General features: G+C 43.8%; 2 protein-coding genes across 5 annotated transcripts in view; one reads left to right on the top strand and one right to left on the bottom strand.

The window, feature by feature from the left end:
- Positions 1-13,986, top strand: part of DZIP1 (DAZ interacting zinc finger protein 1) — a 54,955-nt gene extending 40,969 nt beyond the window's left edge. For both annotated transcript variants that reach the window (XM_039245713.1, XM_039245712.1), the window contains 8 exons: positions 4,354-4,496; positions 4,931-5,093; positions 5,402-5,531; positions 6,138-6,191; positions 8,202-8,395; positions 9,863-9,993; positions 11,179-11,353; positions 12,920-13,986. In XM_039245713.1, the coding sequence (XP_039101644.1) occupies positions 4,354-4,496; positions 4,931-5,093; positions 5,402-5,531; positions 6,138-6,191; positions 8,202-8,395; positions 9,863-9,993; positions 11,179-11,353; positions 12,920-12,996 (1,067 nt within the window). In that variant the 3' untranslated portion in view covers positions 12,997-13,986. The remainder of the gene's footprint in view (positions 1-4,353; positions 4,497-4,930; positions 5,094-5,401; positions 5,532-6,137; positions 6,192-8,201; positions 8,396-9,862; positions 9,994-11,178; positions 11,354-12,919) is intronic.
- A 1,644-nt stretch (positions 13,987-15,630) lies between these two features.
- The window catches only part of CLDN10 (claudin 10), a 118,434-nt gene continuing 111,719 nt past the window's right edge, over positions 15,631-22,345 (bottom strand). For 2 of the 3 annotated variants that reach the window (XM_039245710.1, XM_039245709.1), the window contains exons 4-5: positions 16,577-16,684; positions 15,631-15,970 (exon numbers count right to left, since the gene is read on the bottom strand). In XM_039245710.1, the coding sequence (XP_039101641.1) occupies positions 15,847-15,970; positions 16,577-16,684 (232 nt within the window). In that variant the 3' untranslated portion in view covers positions 15,631-15,846. The remainder of the gene's footprint in view (positions 15,971-16,576; positions 16,685-22,345) is intronic. The other variant, XM_039245711.1, reaches the window with a different exon arrangement.

Genomic DNA, 22,345 nt, shown 5'->3' with positions numbered 1-22,345 from the left:
AGACCATGTAGGGTGTGAGTTCGGGATCGCTGGCAGCAAACACCATCATTGGTTGTTGCCACATGCGGAGAACCAGCCTGGGGACGAAAATCCTTGCCACCCTCCACTGTGTTCACACACAGCTCTAGTGGGACATAGGAGACGGCTGGGGACCACCAGAGAGCCCTGAGTCCCAAGCGCACTGTTGCAGAGGCCAGTGACCCAGTGAGTCCTTCCAATGCCTCTGTGGAGCCAGCGTGCTGGCAGCAGATTAATTGCCACCAATAAATTCGTCAGCTATGCTAACATTTTGCAGATGATGTCTGCACAGCTAAATTTTGGCAGTGGTTTGTTTGCAGAGCGCTGCGGCTGTTACCAAGAAGTAATGCATGCATGACGATGTCTGCATCCGTGCTTATTTGACAGCCCCGGAGAGGCATATTTGATCTTGCTGTTGTATAGGACGTTAGGATGTGAAGGCCAGGAGGGCTCTTAAAGGCCGTTTTATTCTTCAGAAACTTGAAACATGGGGATCGGGAGCTTGCTGCAAGCTGCAGGCTTCATTAGTGATGAGGCCGGAACAAAGTCCGCGCTTTCTGCTTTCCATGGTTTAATGCAAGGAACGAAGCATCCCCTGGGAGCAGTCTCTTTACGTTTCTGTTTTTAGTGTCTTCAGGTGAAAAATGAGAAAATTAGTTACTAGTTGATGTAGGCCCTTCCAACTCAGAAGTTCTGTTTTGGTTTTTGTCTTTTGCTGTTTGCACTGCAATTATTTGCTCACCATGAATGGTGTGTCCTAAGTCTGATTTAACTGATCATTTGTGCAGGCTGTTATCCACTGGCCACCTGCCTGGGTATGCTTTATATTGTTTTAAAAAATTTTTTTTAATGTTTATTTCTGAGAGAGAGAGGAGGGGGGAGGAGCAGAGAGAGAGGAAGACACAGAATCTAAAGCAGGATCCAGGCTCTGAGCTGTCAGCACAGACTCCGACACGGGGCTTGAACTCACAAATGGCAAGATCATGACCTGAGGCTAAGTTAACCAACTGAGCCACCCAGACACCCCATGCCTTAAATTTTTTAATGAGAGGAAATGCTGATCTCTAGAAAGTTTCATCTTACTGATCTTGTGAGCAAGATGTGCTTTAATTAAAATCTTCAGCTGTGATTGGCTTTCAGGTGATTAATTTCTCCTTTACATGAAAACATTTTTTCTCTTGTTCATTCTGTATTCTTTCTCTTGCTTCCTTCGGCCAGCCCCAGCCTTCTAAGAGTCCTTCCTACCAAGTTTTCTAATTGTTCATAAATGAATCCAAAGCAAGCATTAACATATAAAGTGAATTTGAGGACAGAGGGAAATGTTTTATCTGCAGTCATTTTGGGAAACTCAGTCATCAGAATGAACTTGTCATCAGGGGTGAGAGTGAACCCAGACCAATCAGCAAACAAATTCAGTTCTCTTGACCCCAGTCCTGGAGCAGACAGAGCCTGGAGCCTCGCTGGCTGTGCTTCTGTGAAGTTCCTTTTAGGCCCTGGAGACTCACCCCAAAATGACTTTTGTGCAAACAGGGCGGGAGGTGTGTCTATTTCAGTGGTACCTTCATGACTCCCAGGCCATCTCTTGGTACCTCTTCTCATTTTAGCCTTAGACAGTTGTACACTTGATGGCCAACTAGCAGCCAAAGCCAGCACACGGCCATAGCTGCAGCTAAGCCCTCTGGATTTTGATGTATTAGCCATCAACATCCTTCCTAGGACAGAAGTGCTTTTTTTCTTTTATGTTTATTTTTGAGAGGAAGAGAAAGAGAGAGAGTGGGAGCGGGGGAGGGCAGAGAGAGAGGCACAGTATCTGAAGCAGGCTCCAGGCTCCGAGCTGTCAGCACAGAGCCCAACATGGGGCTTGAACTCACGGACCAGACTGTGAGATTATGGCTTGAGCTGAAGTCTAACGTTTAACTGACTGAGCCACCTAGGAGTCCCAGACGTGCTTTAAGGTGGCTCCAGAATACTGGAAAACATTGGTGGGAAAACAGCATCAACTGCTGAGAATATAAAATTCGAGTTGACTTCTGGCTTTTATTAACATATAATCTTACACAATTTCATAGTTTCAGTTTAGCAAGCCGCAGTCCCAAGGGATAGTAAAGCACTGTCACGCAGGACCTTTCCTTCTATATAATGTACACATCGTCATTTGACTAATTTTGCCCTCAGCAAAACTGACTATTAATGAACAGAAATATTCCTTATCTGCTGGAATTACACTGAGGTTTAGAGAACATCTGAATCACAGGGCATTTTGTTGAGACTCTTCATCAATCCGAGTGCCGTGGGTCCCTAAGCCCCCCATGGACTGAGGTGGGTGAGGGAAGAATGGGTGTCTTGGGGGCCCTGCAGCCCCAGACTCACTAGGTGCTGGCATCTGTTGCCAACCCTTGTTGGGTGAAACACCCCTGTTTGGAGAATAGACTCTAAAATGATAGCGCTGTTGTCGTGTTCTCTCAGATCTGGCTTGGGGACATTCACTGAGGGTCTGAACAGCCCCATATGGGGCCTCTTACACCAAACTCTCAGCTCCTTTGACATAGGACTCAGTTCTTCAGGGTCATGTAGTCATGCTCTGTCTCCAAACGCTCTTGAACTAGACGTTTCTCACTCGGGGAATAAAAGAGGAACAGGGAAGGAAAAGCTATAATATGGCCTGGTGTTTTTGCTTTGCTTTTAATTAGAAAAGACTCTTTTAAACAGAATAAATATACTTTTCCCAAGACTTGTATTAACCTCTTTTTCATTTTGGTAAATATTTTGGGAGGGATTATAATTTTCATACTTTGAAACTTGGTATAAACTTCTACCAAATTTACTAAGTAAAAACTTAATTATTTAATGGGAATTGGGCTTCTTCTTCGTAAAAGGATACATAAATTCTAGCTGAATTTAAGACAGATGAATTCTTCAGAAAGTCACAAAATAACTTTAGGATAAACCATTGAACTTCTAAAGAATTTATTTTTTCTACTGTGCTTCCATAGAGACATTTCTCTTGCATTATTGATCTCATTATAATTCAGTTAAGTGGTGAGGAAAGTCTTTAAAGACACTGAAGATTTTTTTTTTTAATATTTTTTATTTATTTCTAGGAGAGAGAGAGACAGCGTGCGCAGGGGAGGGTCAGAGAGAGAGGGAGATACAGACTCTGAAATAGGCTCCAGGCTCTGAGCTGGCAGTCAGCACGGAGCCCGACGCGGGGCTCGAACCCACAAACCGCGAGTGAGATCATGACCTAAGCGAAAGTCGGACGCTTAACCGACTAAGCCACCCAGGCACCCCTAGACACTGAAGATTTTTTTAATGTTTATTTTGAGAGTGCGCACGAGCGAGTGAGCATTAGCGGGGGAGGGGCAGAGAAACAGAGAGAATCCCAGGTAAGCTCTGCATTATCAGTACAGAACTAGACATGGGGTCTGAACCTACGAACTGTAAGACCATGACCGGAGCTGAAATCAAGAGCCAGACGCTTAAGTGATTGAGCTACTCAGGCGTCCCTACAGACACTGAGGGTTTTTTTTTTTTCCAATTTTTTAAATGTTTGTTTATTTTTGAGGGACAGAGACAGAGCATGAGTGGCAGAGGGGGAGAGAGAGGGAGACACAGAACTCATAGCGGGCTCCAGCACAGAGCCCAATGCAGGGCTCGAACCCATGAACTTTGAGATCATGACCTGAGCCGAAGTCGGACATGTAACCGGCTGAGCCATGCAGGTGCCCCAAGACACTGAAGTTTTAAAGCAAACTTAAGATAATCTTGTTTTAAAAGCTGTGACACTTCAGCATTATATATTGTGTTTGAATGACCCAACCACCCAAAAGCTTTAACACATTACAGAATGCTTGCTTGCTGTTTAAGAGTGTTTTGCCATTTTCTGCTTTGAAATTTTACATATTTGTTTCTTTTCTTTTTTTCTTTTCTTTCTTTTTTAAATTTAAGTCCAAGTTCATTAAGATACAGTGTAGTATGGGTTTCAGGATTAGAATCTAGTGATTCATCACACACATACAACACCCAGTGCTCATCCCAAGTGCTCTCCTTACCGTCCATCACCCATCTAGCCCATTCCCCCCAACACCCTGCTAGGAACCCTCAGTTTGTTCTCTGTTTTTAAGAGTCTCTTATGGTTTGCCTCCTTCTCTGTCTTTATTTTATTTTTTCCTTCCCTTCCCCTACGCTCAGTCTGTTTTGTTTCTTAAATTCCACATGTGAGTGAAATCATATGAGACTCGTTTTTCTCTGACAGACTTATTTTGCTTAGCATAATACACTCTAGTTCAGGAATATTTGTTTAATTTTTTAACACACTTGTAAACCTTATTTCAGGAAGGGAGAATGAACAGAAATTAAATAATAACAAGATACATTTAAGGAAAGCTTTGAAGAGTAACCCCTCCCTCAATAAGGAAATAAGAAACGTGTTGGAGCAGAGTTTGCTGGAAAAACTAGAAACCTTGGGGATTCATGCGGTAAGCTCATTTCAGGAACATCTGTTGGTGGTACTTTATCCTGTTTTCTCAATGGGAAAGGATCAGAGAAGAGAAGGCATGTCTGTTCTGTCCGTGTGGATTCCTTCTGTCCTGATGGCCCACCTTACATTGTTGGTTAGTCAGACACACACACACACACACACACACACACACACACACACCCCTCTGTGCATTCGGTCCTGGCACTCACTGCCTAGCACTGCTAGCCAATCACGTAGAGTCATACACACATCCCCTGTCCCACCCCACTGGGAGCGCCTTTCAAGGCCAAAATAGTGTGTTGTTGTATGTCAGGGCATCCGCTTACCTCACACGCAGCCATAATGACCAAAGGTTGGCATAGTTTATGCTGACAAACGTTCATGAAATGAAGAACACTCCGGGATAATTAGGTTAACGTTTCATTTCTTCAGGATATACGTGGCATCCCAAGTGATCACTTCAGCAGGGTGCTAAGAACCGTGGAATCAGCAAGACATGAGCGAGAAAGACAAATACCCAACATTCAGCAAATTCGAGAATTCCTTGAACATGAGGTCAGCTGTAAAATAGAGGAGAGAACCTTACTGTCCTCAGGTACGCCTGTTACTCACTGCTATTGCATTTCCGCACGTAGGAGCGAAATCCAATCACCTTTCATAATTTTAAATGGCTCACAAACTCTGGAACGTGATTGGCAAGTCTAATACTATTTGAACCACTATATGTTGGGTCTTAGATTTTATTTTGACATTAAAAAAATTGCCTGTGGTGCGGACTCTAGACCCAAGAGACAAGCTTGCTGGTTTCAACTGCCAGTGTAGACAGAATTCTGGTATTTCCTTCTGCTTTTCACTTTCTGTCATCCAGGCAATGGAGACTTATGAATGATACTCCTATTCCAGATAAGTATGGTGCTCCTCAAGTGGACACCCTTTCAACTGGAGAAATACCCAAGGCAGTACAACTTCCTCCCAGAAGCAGACAACTGATTAGACAAAAGCCTGTTTTCACTGATAGGACATCTGTTCCAAAGTGAGTATTTTTAACCCTGAAATCTGTGTGTTAGTGTTTGTCCTAGCCAGCGTGGGCTGCCGTAACAAAATGCCACAGACCAGGTGCCTTAAATGACAGAAATACGTTTTCTCGCAGTTCCGGAGAGTGGAAGTCTGAAACCAGCATGCAGAGCGGTTGGGCTCTGGTGGCAGCTTGCTTCCCGGCTTGCTGACAGCCACCGCCTTCCTCACTGTGTCCTCACAGGGCAGGCAGAGAGAGGATCGGCTCCTCTTCCTCTGTGTAAAAGGACACCAATCCCTTTATGGGGGCCCCACCCTCGTGACCTCAAATAAATCTAATGACCTCCCAAAGGTCCCATCCTCAGAGAGCATCACACTGGGGGTTAGAGCTTCAACATGCAGATTTTAGGGGGACACACATTCAACCCACAACAGAGGGGTTGTTTGAGCCAGTGAGAGCCACCCCTTCAGTTTCCCACCAGCCCGGCATGGGCACTGGCCCTCGCGTTGCTGCTCATCCTCTTTAACATACGTCCAAAGCAAGAATCACCCATTCCATAGAAATCTGTATTAAATTACATTATTCCCTCATGCTGCTTAGAAATAGTTTTCGGTTGTTTTTTAGAATCAAGAAAAATATCACAGAAGATCATTTTCCTAGAAAGCCTTCAGCGATTACGTGAGTACTTGAGAGCGGGGGGGCGGTCATTTAAAAAATTCTTTTCGCTGAACATCCCTTTTATTGTAAACTAGTATGTGTACTGTGATTAACTAAAGCCCTAATGATTAAACATCATAATTAATTTTGTTACTCCTTTGTGACATGTGTGTGTTTATCAGATTTTATGGAAGTCAGTAGCACTTATCAGAGCTGGACTTCCACTAAGAAGTGGGACCACCCTGAATAATTTCCATTATTCCTCTCAGTGTCCAGTAGTTTTCAGTAAGCACAAAGAATTAAATGGATGACAGCAACTTTTAATGGCTGGATTCTTGGTAGCACAGTCAGATGATATTGTAGTGTTCTCGCTCCTTGTGGCGCTCAGTAATGGCCCTAGACCTTACTATCCTGGGCCCTCTTGGGATACCAAGAATCCTAGCTGAGCAACTCATAAACTTTGTGCCACTGAATCAGCCGTTTACCTGTTTAAGCCTGTTTTCTTATCTGTTCAGTGGGATGATGCTGCCTTTCTCACAGTAATAGTTCTACTACAATTTAATATATGAAAAGGGCTTGCCTCAGTGCTTGGCCGTTAATGGGGGCTTAATAAATTATAGGTATATTTTTGTTTTTTACTTAATAATGTTTTTCAGTTTTGCTGTTTTACTTATAACTTATATATAAGTGAATATAATTTCAATATAAATTTGAGCATTTATATAAATCAAATTTTATCATAACTGAAATTCATCAGTGACTTTTTCTGTAGGTATTAATACTGTAAATATCTCTTCTTGAGGCATTGTGTATATATAGTAGAGATAATATGAACTATATATATATATAAACTATATATAGTTAATATATAGCTATAAACTATATTATAAACCACTATACACTATAAACTAATTTATTTACATGTAGTTTATATGTAATTTTTATATATTACAGTATAAATATATAAACATATATACTGTCTCTAATATATATAATTATAAACTACATGTAAATAAATTATAAACTACACACATATATAGGTATAGTATATTATATACTATATATAAACTATATATATGTAATTTATACATATATAATTTATATATATTAGAGACAGCATAAATATAGTAGAGGCCATAAAAATGATTTACCCTTCAAAAGCACTTTTCATGTCCATAATCTCATAGGAAGAGCCTTATACATGGGATATAGTATAACAACATTGTCTGGAATTTAAACACTCAAAGAATATTCTTTTTTGATAGAGACTAGGGGAGGGGCAGAGGGAGAGAGGGAATCCTTTTTTTTTCAATGTTTATTTATTTATTTTGAGAGAGGGCAAGTGCACGGGAGGGGCAGAGAGAGAGGGGGACAGAAAGAATCCCTAACAGACTCCATGCAGTCAACGCAGATCCCGACTTGGGGCTCAAGCTCATGAACCTGTGAGATCATGACATGAGCTGAAATCAAGAGTTAGACACTTAACCTAATGAACCACCCAGGCACCCCAGGAGAGAGAGAATCTTACACAGATTCCACACTCAGCATGGAGTCCCACGTGGGGCTCGATCCCATAACCCTGGGATCACTACCTGAGCAGAAATCAAGAGTCAGACACTTAACTGACTGAGCCACCCAGGTGCCCCCTAAGCACTCAAAGAATACTCTTAAATGAACAATCACTACTCTGAACTTCTCACTTTAAAATGGGATGCTACAGGGGCACCTGGGTGGCTCAGTTGGTTAAGCGTCCGGCTTCGGCTCAGGTCATGATCTCACAGTTCGTGGGTTCGAGCCCCGCACCGGGCTCTGTGCTGACACCTAGCTCAGAGCCTGGAGCCTGGCTTCGGATTCTGTGTGTCTCTCTCTCTCTGACCCTCCCCTGCTCACGCTCCCTCTCTCAAAACTAAATAAAACATTAAAAAAAATTTTTTTAATAAAAAAAAATAAAATGGGTTGCTATATTAAAAGGAGTATCACTGTAAATCCTGAAATGTGAAAACGGTGCCGTTGGGGTTTTCATTTGTTTAGGACCCCGCCCTTCAGTTCAGAGGAAGAGTTTGACGGTGAGGACCTTATCCAGGCCTGCGTATCCCCAGACTTACTTTTCGTGCAGTCATCCAAAAGCAACAAGAGTAGCTTTGGAAAGAACACTGTCAAAAGTGACACTGACTGGACCGAGGGAAGTGAAATCGAGGACTCCGATATCTCTCCCAAGCCCACAGGTGAGCTGCTGTCCTTGAAAATCCTTTACGAAATGTTGTTTCGCACAGTGGTTCCCAAGTAGGGGCACGAAGCACTGGGAGTCTGAGCTGGGAAGGTGCTCAAGGAGAGAATGGGGCTAATCCAGAACTCCTGCTGCCTCAGGAAGATGGACAGGGCATAGCAACTAACTGACGTGCAAGGGGAAGGCGAGGAAGGAGTTGGGGGTGTCTCAGTGTATCAGTTTCCTAGGGCTTTTGGAACAAAGTACCACACGCCTTTGGCTTAAAACAGAAATTTATTGTCTCCGTTCCAGAAGCTGGAAGGCCAGAATCAAGGATGGCAAGATCGGTTCTTTGTGAGGGTCACGAGGGAAAGATCTGGTGTGAGCCTCTGTCCCTGGCTTGTAGATGGCCATCTGGTCTCTGTGTTTTATCACATCATGTTTGTCTCTCTTTGTGTCTGGATTTCCCATTTTTTATCAGGACATAGTCGTTTTGCATGACACCCCACCCCCATGACCACACTTTAATTTGATTACCCCTTTAAAGGCTTTACCTCGAAATCAGATCACATTCGGAAATACTGGGGGGTGAGGATATCAACATATGCATACGGAGGGCTGTAACTCAAGCCATACACGGGGTGCCCGTAGGAGTGGCTTGTTCTCATAGACCGTGCTGCCTTTGGAGATGGGGCCGTTCTAGAAGAACAGAAGAGCCACATGCAGGACTGCTGATAATTTGAAGAGAAGTGGGGCATAAGGGCCATTTGTTAAAAAAGAAATTCTGTTTAATGCAGCTTCAGCATTATCCATTTTAAACATATCAGAGACAATTAAGTTATCATATTGTATACAATTTATAGATGTTCATATAATTATGTAAAATATAGTTAATTTCAAAATTATATTGTTTTTGGAAATATCCACATGAATATTACACTTACACAGACCACCTCACTGAAATGAATGTTTCTGACCACAACTTGAACAAGACCATCCTTCTTTGATTTAAAATGAACATTGTATTGCTTCTAGTCTAGGGGACCATGATCTTTTTAAAAGGAATTATCATAAGAGCATTTATGTAACTTTTTTTTTTAATCTTTTTATTTATTTCTAGGAGAGAGAGAGAGAGAAAGCGTGAGCAGGGGAGGGTCAGAGAGAGAGAGGGAGTCACAGACTCTGAAACAGGCTCCAGGCTCTGAGCTGGCAGTCAGCACAGAGCCCGACGCGGGGCTCGAACCCACGAACCGCGAGATCATGACCTAAGCGAAAGTCGGACGCTTAACCGACTAAGCCACCCAGGCGCCCCAATGTAACTTTTTTCAACCCCCAAAATATAGCAATTGATTTTTAATTTAATAAATATGATTACTTGCAAAGCTTAGATTCTTTCAAAGTCACCCGTAAAGTTATTTTGGAACTAAACACAGATACATAGATGATATGTTTTTTTAACTGTACCTATTTCCTGTTGGTCATATAGGAACCTCCATTAAAACGCTAACTGAAAAAGTTGAAAAGACAGTTTCAAATCACGGAAATGTGAATAAGCCATTTGGTGGGATTAACGTTGCTGAGGCGTTTATCAAGAAAGAACTGAAAGAAGAACTGAAGGTGAAATCACTTTTGCTTGCTAGACATGCATAGAGAAATTCATCTTTTAATGAATACGCTTTAATAATTGTGTTTCTTTTTGTAGTGAACTATTAAACAAATCTAGTTATTTAGTATAGCCAGAGGTTGAGACTTTTACCTTACCTTGTTTGCCATATTGCATTTCTTTCCATTCTGTAGAGAATCAAAGATACTGCAATGCCAACTGGTAATAAGGCACCACATGCTTATCAAGTCTTATAGGTTTTCAGAGGTTTGGCTTGACACGTGCGGGGATAAGATGGTTTGTGCACAGAAACGTGGGACCGACTAGAACCTGGGGCCTTAGATCCAAGTCCATGGCCCAACCTGACAGTAAAATAGGGACTTGTTGAGGTCTGGCCCCACCTGGGAGCTGGAGTTGGTGGAGAAACGCATCCAAGAGACGAGGGAGGAGCCCGAGCTCTTCTCCCTGAATGGAGGAGAGGTGCTGACACATGCCCAGTGGTCCCAACGCCAGGACACCGGAAGTGGGTCTGTGGATGGAGAGCGCCCATTGTCTTTCTGGGCGCTGCTCATCTGTGGAGCCTGGATCTTCCAGTGGGTCTTCCAAGTCACTGGCTGCTTAGATTTAACTCTTCTCCTGCCCATCTACGGACCCAGAGCATTTTGTCAAACTACTTTTATTAGTGTTATTTGTGTTGTACAAGCCCAAAGTGACAAAAAGTCATCACTCAAGCAAGTGAAAGCTAATGTGTCTTCGTAGAAATGTGTGCTCCTTCAGTTGGGGCCTTTTCTGCAGAGCCCATGTGTGATGTCTCCTACAGTTCAATGTCACAATATCACAGAGGTTAAGAGCCCCAGACCCTACCTAGTTCCTACCTGGGAAGCACCCTTACTTTACTACTGCAGTGTAGTGTTTCTGGGATTTTCAAAACTCATGGTTGGTAGAGTGGGTAAGACACATACATCTCCATGGCAAACAAAAAACAAAAACACAACAAAAGAGGTGATTCCGTCTGCTTTCAAAACATAGCTTTCCAAGTTCCTTTCATTGCCTTCCAGAAATGACCAGATGGGCGATCCTCCGAGATTCCCCAAATTCAGATCATTCTGTGTCAGCAGCTCAGTCTAGCCCACAGAACCAAGGGGCACTAACGGGTGCCACGTCTTTACGAAACGTTCATTACTCTTCATTTCTTTTAGTGCGCAGATGTGGAGGATGATGACTGGGACATATCATCCTTAGAGGAAGAAAAATCTTTGGGGAAAAATACTGGGAAAGAACAGAAGGAACCTCTACCTTTGAAAAATGAGCCAAATTCTACTCAAGTGCCAAATGCCTGGGCCGCATCTAATCTCAAGGGGCCAAAGGGAGAAGGTTTGCCGCTTTAGTGTCTTGTAGGAACTCGGTCCATTTTCCAATTATTTGTCTTCCCTCCTTATAAATATCTAATTAAGCTTTGTTAATATATCATACAAATATCTTGATGCTTTATATTATTTTAAAAGACTAAACGTGCACAGTTTCTGATCTGTATATATTTATTTGATTTGGACCTAATCTTCGGATTTCAATTTTATGACTTTAATTTTAATGTTATTTCTGAGAACGCCCATACGAATATTCACGCTTCATGCAGACGCCTCTCAGAAATTAGAATTTCTGACCACACACCTGAGTGGGGCCATTCTGCTGGCAGTCTTTCTGTCTTAAACTGTGCCCATATCAAAGGTTTTTCTTTATTTTCTTTGAAGAAAGATTTCTCTTGCAACATCGTAGCCAGTGGGATGAATTACAAATGAAACCCTGAGTTGACATTGTTCTGGGATGAGATCTAGCGTCTGGCTAAGTCCAGGAACTTAAGTCTCAATATGTGTTTAATTTTTAGAATTATAAAATGTAATCTATATTATTTTAATCAAAGAAATTCTTGCACATGGTGAGAGCCACGGGGCACAGAAGGGCTTCTCTGTGCCCCCCTCGCCTCCTGCAGCGCCTGCCTCTGGTCCGTGTGGTGCGTGGAGGACCCCCCGCAGCTGAGGAGTGGGTTCCGCTAGTGCCCAGGCTCTCCACCTGGAGACATGAACCGTTGAGACCCTGCTCAGACAGCTGGGGGGTTGGCTCCTTTTCTCCCCCCACTGACCTCTCATGACCCCTCTGCCGGGTCTCCAGGGCCCGGTCTGTAACTCTAATTCATGCAGACATTCCCCATCCATTAATTCCATTTTCATCAGGCTCTGTTGCCACCGCACTCTGTAAGACGCTAAGAGGAGCCACTGCTAGGTGTGCCCTGCGAGTCACCCCTTGTCTCCTCCCGAGTGGGGGCCGTGCCTTCACTTCCGCACTGTGCCCGTCACCAGGGATCTGTGCTGTCTGAAGGTTGATGCTGACGGTCCCAAGCTGACGACCGTGTGGACATCACAGTGACTGTGTGTACGTGGGGCCAAGATGATGCTCCGAATACCTTCCCTTTCTCTTCTCCCCGAGGCATGAGCTCCCGCCCCTCAAAGGAAACACGTGTAGATGACACTCCAGTGGAGATCTCTGCACTCACTACTTTAGTAGCTCAACACACTTCTTAACATCATATTGAAGCCCATGTACCCTAGAAAATCCTTTTTTTTTTTTACCATTTAATTCCTACTTGGCTTATTATTTTATTCTTTTTTTACGCCTACCTCTCAAGAGTCCGGAACAGTGACAAAACATTCTCAGATCCAGACCCTGTGCTGAGTGCAGGGAAGGAGAGACGCTGAGTGGAAGCCCCCACGTGAGGGTCCAGTGAGGGTGTCCTGGAGACGTGGCTCTTCCATGGCCTCCTCCACAGCCTGCGGGCGTTGGGGCGTGGGGATAGGTGACCTGACTCAGACACCGCAGTTACGCATCTTTACGGGCTCATCAATGTGCTTGTTTGACTGCTGAGGCCTCTCTTCCCCTCCACAGGGCTTCAGGATGAATCAAGTACACTGAAAAGCAGCTTAGTAACTGTGACTGATTGGAGTGACTCTTCAGATGTGTGACCACAGCCCCAGAGTCAGAAGGTCCAGACGCCAACAGGATTTCAGTAATCCGCCCACAGGATTCAAATGCTCTTGCCCTACAATATTTCCCACAATAACAAGGAAGTGGATTCAAAGAACAAGGGTCTCTTTAATAGCACCTAATTCAGTACTGAAAAACAAAAATCGCCAACAGTATTTCGAAGCGTACAAAGGTGTTTAAGACTTCTGCTGCTTAAAATTAATGTGTCATTGAAGTTATAAAACGTTTTTTTCTTCAGAACAGTCCTCTAGTGGTTAAGTGTATTTTTTTCAACTAACTTTTAAGTGAATTTTTTAAAACTTATAGCCAGTTTGGGTTCGAATTAAGACTTTTTTTTATACCTTTCTTAAATACATTGTCGCACTGGAAGTGATTTATTATAAAATTCTGTTAGTATGCTTAAGATTGAATTAGTGGAATCAGTGAAATCTTAACAGTAGACCGGTTATTTTTCATATAGAAATAAGTTTAGAATTATAAAAATATAGCGAGGCCCATGCTAAATACATTTTCCAGAGGCACCTGCACCAGATGCAGCTGTGAGCCATTGTAAGCATGTTGCTATCAAATGATTCTTTTAGAACTTTAAACACCATTCCCTCAGTATAAACTTTACCTTGGATATTTTATTAATAAAATGTTGCTGTTTTAAATGTCAGTTTCTCAGAACATAATAGAAAAGATTGAGTCATTACTGAATTCATATGTGTATGTAGGATGGTTTTTTTTCACTCTTCAAATACCCAACCCATGTTATAAAATACCTCAAAATTAATTAGTTCCGTTCTTAACAATTGTCAATGGTCTGAAAGTTCATATGCAGTGTTTTTTGCATTTTTTATTTGTGGTACTATCTGTACTCTTGTTTCCAAAAAAAAAAAAAAGTAACATTTTAACTAACGGTCTGTTGGGTTTTGGATCCCTTTTTCAATTTGCCAACCTTTCAAGTAAAGCTCTCCATTACATCACTGGGACTGTGGGTGAGTTATTCATTAAAGAATGAGTTCTGAGCAAACCTGACCTTGTTAGGGGGCTTAGGCTTGCCACAGCCTAATGTACCACCACAGCCTGTACCACCACAGCCTGATGTAAAGTCACAATTTATTGTGCTTCTTTCCAGGCCCCAGCCCTTCCCCAGGTCCTTTCCACTGGTCTGCTTGCACCTTTCTAACCCCCCAGGCCATTTTATGCAGATGTACTCACTCTGTATGTAAGTGCTTTCAATCAAATTTTCATGTAGTAGGACAGAGATAAGCAACACACAAAAGCCACGTCCTGCCTGCGGGGGCGGGGGTACTGTGTTACTTCAACACTTATTTAACAGAGACTTATTTAACATATTTATCTAGCAGATACTTATTTAACAGGTACTTACTGATCAGATACTTATTTAACAGACGTTGGGTCTGTTTTGCTTTTTTAACATGCATCATTAGTTCCTTTAACCAGAACAACTTTGAGACACAGTTATTATCATAATCCTCATCCTCAAGGTCTAAGGAGAGGAGGGGCACATGGGTGACTCAGTCGGTTAAGTGTCCGACTGCAGCTTAGGTCATGATCTCATGGTTTGTGAGTTCGAGCCCCGCATCAAGTTCTGTGCTAACAGTGCAGAGTCTGCCTGGGATTCTCTCTCTCCCCCCTCTCTACCTCTTCCCCACTTGTGCTCTTACTCTCAAAATAATAAACTTAAAAAAAAAAAGATGTGAGAAAAGAATTATTAAGTAACCTGCCGAAGGCCAGATGACTAGAAAGTGACAAGAGCAGACCGTACCTGGGTTCTAAGCTCCGGGTCTGCCACCTCTTCACTCCTGGCCAAGAGGGGTGAGGAAATATGATGGACTTCTAATTTCATCCTGAAGTACAATCAAGGTGGCACATCTGTGTTGCAAAAACAGGTGGCACCCAGCAGGCCCCAGGACCTTTGCTGGCTCCAAGCCAGGCATGACAAGACTCTCACCCTGCTCGTGCTGACGCTCCGCCTCAGAATCCGCTTTCTGTATCAGAGATGCCCAAGCAGTTATTTAAGGTGGACGTGCCAGGCGACGGGCTGTACCGTCTCGGCCCCATTAGCCCTTGCTTGAGCGCTCACGGCGAATCACGGCTGTGACAGGTGTAAGAGACTGGAAGTCAACACGATGCAGCCTGTAGCCTGTCCCTTCAACCCACACAGCTTTTTTTTAACTTTTTTTTTTTTTTAACATTTATTTTGAGAGAGACAGAGTGCAAGCAGGGGAGGGGCAGAGAGAGAGGGAGACACAGAATCCGAAGCAGGCTCCAGGCTCTGAGCTATCAGCACAGAGCCCTGCAAGGGGCTTGAACCCATGGGCCATGAGATCATGACCTGAGCCGAAGTCGGATGCTCAACTGACTGAGCTACCCAGGCACCCCTCAACCCATGCATCTTTTGAGGACCAGACTCAGATCGTCCCCACGTGTTCACAAGATACCACTCCTTACACACCTGCTTAATATACGAAGGAGAAGAAACAAGGAATGGGGGCAAAGACTGCAACGTCTGAATGATTAAGGACACGTTACAAATCCTTGATCCTTATGAAAGGATCAAGCCTACAAATACATGCTCTATAAATGTATAAAATATATACAAATCCTGTAAATAACCTGTTTATTTTTTTATAGAAAGCCACGACAGAAAATGATTAGTATATAACTGTGTCAGAACATTTACATCCATACAATCAGCAAATTCTCCAAATTCATGTTTTAAAAATAGTTTGAGCGTGAATTACAGGAGGGCTTTGAGGGGATCACTTGCGTGTGAACAGTTCACTTTTATAGTAGGACAGCTCGTGGACGTTTTCTTTTCAGACATAAGCATTTTTATCAAACTGTTTTGAAGGGTTTGTGGCTTTAAGATCTCCTCCTGCCCCAGGATGCTTTGTCCGAGAAGACATGACAGATGTGGCCCCGTTGTATGCGTATCCCATTCTGCAAGGCAAAACACAGTTCAGTAGGTCCCATTTTTTACAAGGAGGGCAGAAACCATCTCCCCATCTCCTGGGCCAGCCACGCTTCAGCCCCTCCCTGATTACTTGTAGCCAGCATTCTCTCTTGCACCCCCAAACATTTCACTGCCATTTCTGACCAGTTAGTGGGACTATGGGAATCTCAGCAGGGGAAACTCATGGCTTGTGCATGTGTTGTTTTTCTCTTTTAAAACTCTTCTTCCTGGACCCTGGGGGACTGCAGTGACCTTAACCAGGAATTTCTGCCTGTGTGAAAACGAGGTCAAGGTGAAGAATACACCCCTTCGTAAGACCCATCTTTCTGCTTACAGAAATAGCTTTGGAATGTAAGAATGATGAGCTCTGTTTTTTTTTAAATTAACTTTAACAAAGAATGTATTTATTCAATATATTTATTGTATTGAATATTATATTCACCATATATTCCTAACTTCGGCCAATTCTAGTTTTTTGAAGTTTCTTTTTTGTTGTGTTTTGTTTTTCGATGTTTCTAAGAATCGTGTGAACGATCTAGAATCTACTGCACCTGTAATAAGTTTAACAGGTCATTTTTATCTCTTTTTCATACCTGGGTGTTTTGTTGTTGTCAGATATTGAAAAGCAAAATATGACACCGCCAATTATGCAGAGTGAGGCTCCCGCCCATCCAATAAACAGAGCGGCTCCTAATTCATACCTGTGAGGAAGCATCACACACGCATTACGGCTCACTTCTTTGGGGAGGAAACAGTATTTCAAACTAACGAGCCAACCTTTACTAACTGCTCATCAGAAATTGCCACTGGTGCTTGTAGAGGAACCGATAACACCATGTATCTGCATAATGCTCTAAACTCAAAAGTATTTTTCCGGCCTTCACTTGATTGTATCTCCCCACCCTCCCCAAAGGAAGAGGAAGTGATTCCTGCAGGCGAGACAAAGGCAAAGAGGCAAAGCCGAGCCCAGGCCTCCTGACTCAACCAGTATCTTTCCTCTGGGCTCTCAGGCTCACAGAGCTTTCCATCTATTTGTTCTGCTGCATGGGATAAATTTTATTTCATTTTTTAATGTTCATTTATTTTTGAGAGAGAGAGGGCGCGCACAAGCGGGGGAGGGACAGACAGAGAAGGAGACAGAGGATCTAAAGTGGGCCCCCGTGCAGACAGCAGAGAGCCCAATGTGGGGCTCGAACCCACAAACCACAAGATCACGACCTGAGCCGAGGTTGGACGTTTCACCGACTGAGCCCCCCCTGGCACCCGACTCAGGGTAAATTATTCAGACAGACTCCAGTTAGAAAATGGAAGGTTGCCTTTGCTTTCAATTTAATTCCATTTCATAAACATCTATTTGCAAATCTTGTACAAGGTGTTGAAGATCAGCAGAACGCGCCATCTCCAAAGAGGCCACTCGGCCATGAGGGTTATTTTGAGTTGAAGGCGACTGAGAAGATACAAGAAAAGCTCTCTGCCCTTCCCCATTTGCCTAAAAGCAGGATGTAAATTTGTAAAGGTGTGGCCCCCACCCCTCCTACCAGGAAGGACAGAAGTCAATCAGCAGAGACAACAGTACACGCTGATCCACTCACACCACCCGGGGGTCATCAGGACACCTGACTGACTAGCCAGATCTCCGGTTAGTTCCTCCATAGATGTGCCTTCCCGCACTTTGCTGCCTGAGAAGCTCAGAGGCCCCTTCCCTGTCTTGTCACCTGTGAGCTTACTGTTCTTTCGTTAAGAGCCCACATCAGCCCAAGTGCTAACTGGCCCTCTGAGTTACTCATCACAGGGTGCTCCCACAGGCATGCACGATGCACATGTAGACCGATTGTCTTTCTCCTGTTAAACTGTCTTTTGTCAGTCTATAGAGTCTCAGTTGAGAACCTAGAAGAGTAGGGGGTGGGGGGGGTTCTTTACAGAGCCCCTAAAAAGTCTTGTGTCTGGTCACAGAACTCTGCTGAGGCCTCCAGCGAATGCAAAGATAAACAAGGCAGCTGCCCCTGGGGAAAGTCCCCACACAAAGGGACAAATAATGCTACAGAGAACAAGAAAGGAAATCACTTACTGTGGAGGGCCAGAGGCAATCCTTTTAGGGGAGGAACACTCACCCAGAAAAACAAGTAAGGAATGAGAAAAGTAAGCCAAAATGTTAGGGGCTCTGTGTTCTCCTGCTTGCCTGTCCTTTTTCTGAAGAACAGAGGTTTTTTTTCCAAATTGAAGAAGTGATCCTCAAGATTTTTTGGCCCACAGACTTCCACTGCAAGGCAAAAACTGATGGATGCCATCCCCAACCGAATGGTGCTTTTCAGGATAAAATGAAGGCCAGGTGGGAGGGGGCCTCTTTGGGTCACGCAGAATCCAGAGAGAAGAGCTGAGACAAAAGTAAGAGGCGAGGGTGAGAAGGGGCAAGGCAGGTCCGAGGAGGGCGCCCTCCCCAGCCGGCCCCCCGAAGCAGGTGCAGGGCCAGGCGCAGGTCTCGAGGCCACGCCACGCGACTGACAGCTGCGGGCACGCACCCACCGCCTGCGCCCGTCCTGAGTTTTGCCTCGTCTGTTTCTACGCGCCGTACCAAGGACTGGACTCCCAGCCGGGCTCGGGCAGGCCCTCTGCCGCGATCTGAGTCGCAGTAATGCTAGTGGAAGAGTGACCTTGACCACCAGCTTGGGGAAGCAGGAAGCAACACTAACAGAGCAGGAAGCCACGGTCCACTTGCTCATGTTCAGACCCGGCTACAGAGGTAGTTTCACAGCCTGTGTTCGCTATTGGGAAGAGGTGATGCACACATCACATGCTGTCCTGTGGTCCCTTCTCTCCTCACTACCATGCCGCCTTCTCTGGGAAACCCAGGTGACGGCTGAAGCAAGTACAACAAGGGGAAAGCACTCATCCCGCTCCAGAGCACTAATTATGCTCCAGTATGCAAGAATCGTCTCCAACCGCTCCCACCAGAGGCAATGGAAACACGTCCCGCCTGCACAGAAACACTGGCCCGAGAGGACTCAGGGGTGCAGAGCACTGATGAAGAAAAGCTGGCCAGACCAAGAGTGCAAAATTCAGTTTTATAAAAGATGTCTTCGTTGAACACCGTACAATCCATCTAAAAAGGATATCCTGGATTTCCACACCAGTTCTTCTTTTATGATGTTTGAACACGATTATGCACATAAAACCAGCACACTGCCTGCCAGGTCGTGAGATGCAGGTCATCTGACCTCTTTAAAACACCTGTGAGTCCCACAGCACGCTGCTCCCAGATGCCCACCTTCATGCTTTCTCCGCGGACAGCTAAAAGTAAGCGCACGGAACATTTCTCCTTGGAGGACATTACTGTGGGATTACGGTCTAATGGTACTTCCTGTTTTTCTCTATCGTGGTCCTCCCATTAGAGTTCAGGCTGCCTTTGCTCCGAATAAAACTATGCCTTAGTATTCCTCTTAGTGTACATACCCACGGAAGCAACAGTCTGAGCAGACTGAGGTTTTTCTTAAAAAATATTTAGCTTTCTAAAATAGGATTCCAGCACCGGGTACCACGGTTGATTAAAAATAAGTCTCTAATTATTAATAGTGGTCAATTGGGGGTGACGGTGATAGAAATCATAAACCAGGGCTTGGCACTGTGAAATCACCCAAAGGAGCACGCAAACATGTACACAGTACCGTCACAAATCAGAGGACAGATTGCCCAGGCAGGACAAATGTTGGCACTTGTGTCTTTATACTCATTTAAGCCATCCTGCAACTTCTGCAAGAGTCATGAGTTTGTCTTATATTAAAAACTGGTTCGGGGAGCCTGGGTGGCTCAGTTAAGTGTCTGACTTTGGCTCAGGTCATGATCTGATTTGGTGCAGTTCATGAGTCTGAGCCCCCACATCGGGCTCTGTGCTGACAGCTCAGAGCCTGGAGCCTGCTTTGGATTCTGTGTCTCCCTTTCTCTGCCCCTCCCCCGCTCATTCTCTCTCTCTCTCTCTTTCTCAAAAATAAACATTTTTTTTTAAATAAAAAAAAACCTGGTTCACTTATTCTTAATTTCCAATATATTTTCATGTTTTTTAAGTCAGTAAATATAGACTCTATTCCAAGAGAAGTACCATTTCCATTTGAGTTCCTTGTGAATTCTGCCACAGACAAGCAATAAATAGTGCTAGCTTAGAGGTGAAGTCTTTAAGAGACTCCACATCTATATCAGCATTTTTTAACAATCTGGCTTTCGTGACTTGGTTCTTTCTGTTGCAAGAGACTTTTTCCTCTTCGTTCTGTGGAAAGACACGTATGGCCGACTTACTCAGCAAGGACTCAAATTCGCACCTATCAGTGTGCGTGATCTGGCAAAAACCGGCTGGTGTTACTGAAAGACAGGATTGAGAGAGAGCAACGTAATATCCCCTCAAATCTGTTCCAGAGCATGCTTCCTTTGACACTGACTGGGAGGTTAGTCTCTGCCTGGAAAATCTTTCTCCATTTTTTGGTAATGCTAAGAAGCTGACTTCAACACCTCCAAACATTACCAAATCTCAGATGCTCCACTGCACGGCTTTCTTTCACAAACAATATCCTTCTGTCCCCACACCAGCTTCCCCACTCAGAGCGTGCCCTCTTTATTGGGCTGTTACGATCGCCAACATTTCTTCATTATTCTGAAAAGCTGTAAATCTGCTTAGCACCAGACAGATCCATGATTGTCAGGGTGAGGACAGAACTCCGTTTTATGGATCAAAACATTGTTTTTAGAGTATCTCAAATAATCCGCTCAGTTGATAGGACTAATCAAAAGCTGCCTATATGACTTTAATTCATTTATGTAATTGAATGTAAATTTAGTAAATAGGAGAAAATTTTACTTATATGTAGATTAATCACTTAAAATTCCCCCCAAAAAAGAACCATAAAGATCTAAAGCATTAAAATTTCCTCTGAACTGGGGTGCCTGTGTGGCTCAGTTGGTTTAGTGTCCAACTTTGGCTCAGATCATGATCTCATGATTTGTGGGTTCAAACTCTGCATTAGACTCTGTGCTGACAGCTCAGAGTCTGGAGCCTGCTTCAGATTCTGTGTCTCCCTCTCTCTCTGCCTCTCCCCCGCTTGGGCTCTCTTTCTCAAAAATAAACACATATACATATATACATAAATTGCCTTCTGAACTATTGGGTGAAATTATTCTCACCCGCCTGGCTGTGCCTGGGGTCCTAGAGAGCTAGCACCACATGCGGAGGCCTTCATTCTGATCACCTCATACTTCAACTCATATTTTAGCCCTGCAACCTTCATGGTGATCCGAGGGAATGGATTGAGGAACCCTTTTATTTGCACCTCCTATTTTTTTGTCTTTCTTGCATCCGAACCCCTGTTATAACTTATTTGCCATCTATGGGGAGCTCATGTAGCCTGCCCAGGTCACTGCCACAGAAACAATGTCCCAGCAGGCACTGTGCGCATCATGTGTTCTGACGTGTACAAGAGACAGACAGCTCTGGTCTCAAAGATCTCAGAGTCTAGTGAGGATGGTCAGTAAGCAAGTAACAATAGCAAAGTGTAATGATATTTAACAATAGCATCAGAAGAGCATGTTTTAACCAAGTAAACATTACCTGTTCTCCCAGATTCACACACAGATGTCATTCAAGTGAATGTCTACAACAGTAACTATATTACTGTCAGCTCACTGTACTACGATTTTTGCATGTGCGCTAAGATTTTTTTTTTTTTTGCATAATTACATTCAATCCTCATTACAATCCTGATGGGTACTGCTACCTCACTTTATAAATGAGGAAACTGAAACGCAGGGAAATTAACTGCTTGCCACATATCTTAGCTAAGTAAAGACTAAAACCAGGACTTAAAACCTATAAGGTTTGGGGGCACCTGCATGGCTCAGTTAGTTGGGCGTCTGACTTTGGCTCAGGTCATGATCTCACGGTGCATGGTTTCGGGCCCTGCATTGGGCTCTGTGCTGACAGCTCAGAGCCTGGAGCCTGCTTCAGATTCTGTGTCTCCCTCTCTCTCTGACCCTCCCCTGCTCGTGCTCTGTTTCTCGCAAAAATAAACATTAAAAAAATTTTTTTAATAAATAAATAAAACCCATAAGGTTTGATTCCAAACCTCAAGCTCTTAGCCATTACTTTCTTCCTTTTACACAGCACACCTTAGCTAAACAAAAGATTTTATCAATATGAGAAAATACAATCAATGCAATTTATTTTTAGTTGTCATTTCAGAGAGATGGGCATTTTCTCTCTCTGTGGCTCACTGCCTTCTCAGTGGCTCATGAGCTTCAGGGTATGGAATTTTTTCTGAATTCCCCTCAGGCCGTCTTTTCACCCAGCACAAAAAGGGGTGAGTGTAGTAATTAAAATCAGG

This window comes from Hyaena hyaena, unplaced genomic scaffold (genome assembly GCF_003009895.1).
Source record: "Hyaena hyaena isolate Hyena2069 unplaced genomic scaffold, ASM300989v1 scaffold_263, whole genome shotgun sequence".
NCBI lineage: Eukaryota > Metazoa > Chordata > Mammalia > Carnivora > Hyaenidae > Hyaena > Hyaena hyaena.
Note: the sequence above shows the minus strand (reverse complement) of the source record. Positions and strands in the feature narration are given on the sequence as shown.